This window comes from Contarinia nasturtii, unplaced genomic scaffold (genome assembly GCF_009176525.2).
Source record: "Contarinia nasturtii isolate CC-2019 unplaced genomic scaffold, AAFC_CNas_1.1 Cnas_scaffold_4647, whole genome shotgun sequence".
NCBI classification, from domain to species: Eukaryota; Metazoa; Arthropoda; class Insecta; order Diptera; family Cecidomyiidae; genus Contarinia; species Contarinia nasturtii.
The window spans coordinates 1-1710 of record NW_022201933.1 but is presented as its reverse complement, the minus strand read 5'-3'; the positions used below and the strand labels follow the sequence as shown (position 1 = coordinate 1710).

The window sequence follows — 1710 nt, the reverse complement described above, 5'->3', positions numbered from 1 at the left end:
ATTAATACAGTACAAGATACAAGACACAGTGAAAATGAACAAGTTACAAGCAATTAGTGAGCATAGCGATCTGACGTTTATAGCGCGTGTGGTAAAATTTTCGTTAGCTGTGGTAAAATACAAGAGAAATGTTTGTGGCATTTTGTACTGAAAATCAACACAATATTCGCCTATGGAATTTAACGCAGTCAGTAAATATTTACCTATTTATTTTTTTCTGCGCATACAAAATGTATGAAAACCTTATATAAACATTAAAAAAATAAAACAATTCAAAACTGTTGACAATGCACATTCTGAATTTTGCGTTATAAAACGGTGCATATAGAGAAGATTCAGGAATGTAGCAAAGAATAAAAAAGAAAGAATGTGTGTATATGTGTATATAAGCTAAGACACACAGACATGATTCGTTCGCTGTCGATCAAAAATGTGGTTTCTGAAGCTGAAATCAACACATTTTATAACAGCACAAAAGGTGGCGTTGATCAGTTAGATCAACTGTGTCACAGCTATTCATGTCAACGAGGCAGAAATCGTTGGCCTTCCTTCATGAACTTGATCAATGTATGTGTACTCCACATTTTGGACTCGCTGCGTTCATTGTTTATAATGCAACACATGGAATTACACGAGATCGATATTCATTTCAACGCAAGAAATTTTTGATCGAATTATCGGAAGCATTGGTGTATGATCAATTAGCACGCAGATCCACTTATGGATTTAATAAAGCGCATCGAGCTGTACTCAGCACAGTTCAACAGCACCGTCAACTTCAACAACGCAAACCAAACAAGATAAAAAAAGTGCATGTCATTTATGTCCCACTAAAATCAATCGAAAGACGCGAACACAGTGCAGCAAATGTATGAAAAATGTTTGTGGTGAACATTCCGAAAGAATTGTGATGTGTACAAACTGCACCAAAAAGCGTCCGTATGAAACTGCATCATCAGATTCCAATTAATTTTGTCATAAATTATTTATTTCCAACCTTTTTTCCCATTTAAATAAAATTATAATGAAAATTTCAACAAAAAAATATATAATTTTGTTCATTTCATAGACTTTTCATACATTTTGTATGGGCGGTCCAATGGACCGACTCTATCCGTTCAAGTTTTTTCTTACTCTATACCTAGGAGGGTTAAAATGGCGACTACGAATTTCATAACATTTAATATGTAGTCAATCAATGGAATTTTCATTGGCGCTCCGTTTGCAAGTCCGTTTGATTGTGAACTATTTGAATTGTCTTGACTTCCGCTGCGTGAACAACCAGGTGCAACATCTCTTTGATTGTGATGTGATGATGTGGATTCTTCATCTTCATCATCGTCTTCTGTTAGAATAAAAAAATCAAATAAACATTACATTTATTATACATACATTCCCACAAAACTTCAAGAGTCCATATATTTCTGACATATATGAAATTTTAACTCCAAATTTTACATGGCGATATATATAAATTAAGCAATTTCTTACCTGAGCCAGTTTCAATATTGCTATTTGTTGAAGCTCCAATATTGTTACGAACTGAATCAACGGGATCATGGTTCAAATTAACAGAGCTGTTCACTCCTCGATTTATAGCATTATTAACGTGTAGTACACGAACATGAATTGATGGACGGCTGTTGTTACTACTGCTAGAACTTGCATTATTGCCTGAGCTCATAGTATTATTGCTTCCATTGCTTGAAT

The 1710-nt window shown here is 34.3% G+C and overlaps 1 protein-coding gene across 1 annotated transcript; it reads right to left on the bottom strand.

Annotated features, from left to right (window-relative positions):
- Nucleotides 1-1115: 1115 nt before the first annotated feature.
- Nucleotides 1116-1704, bottom strand: LOC116351074. Its single transcript, XM_031783124.1, has 2 exons — nt 1492-1704; nt 1116-1345 (listed from the first exon to the last, which is right to left on the bottom strand). Exons 1-2 carry the CDS (start codon nt 1682-1684, stop codon nt 1131-1133), a joined length of 408 nt encoding a protein of 135 aa, XP_031638984.1. The 5' UTR covers nt 1685-1704; the 3' UTR covers nt 1116-1130.
- Nucleotides 1705-1710: the final 6 nt, after the last annotated feature.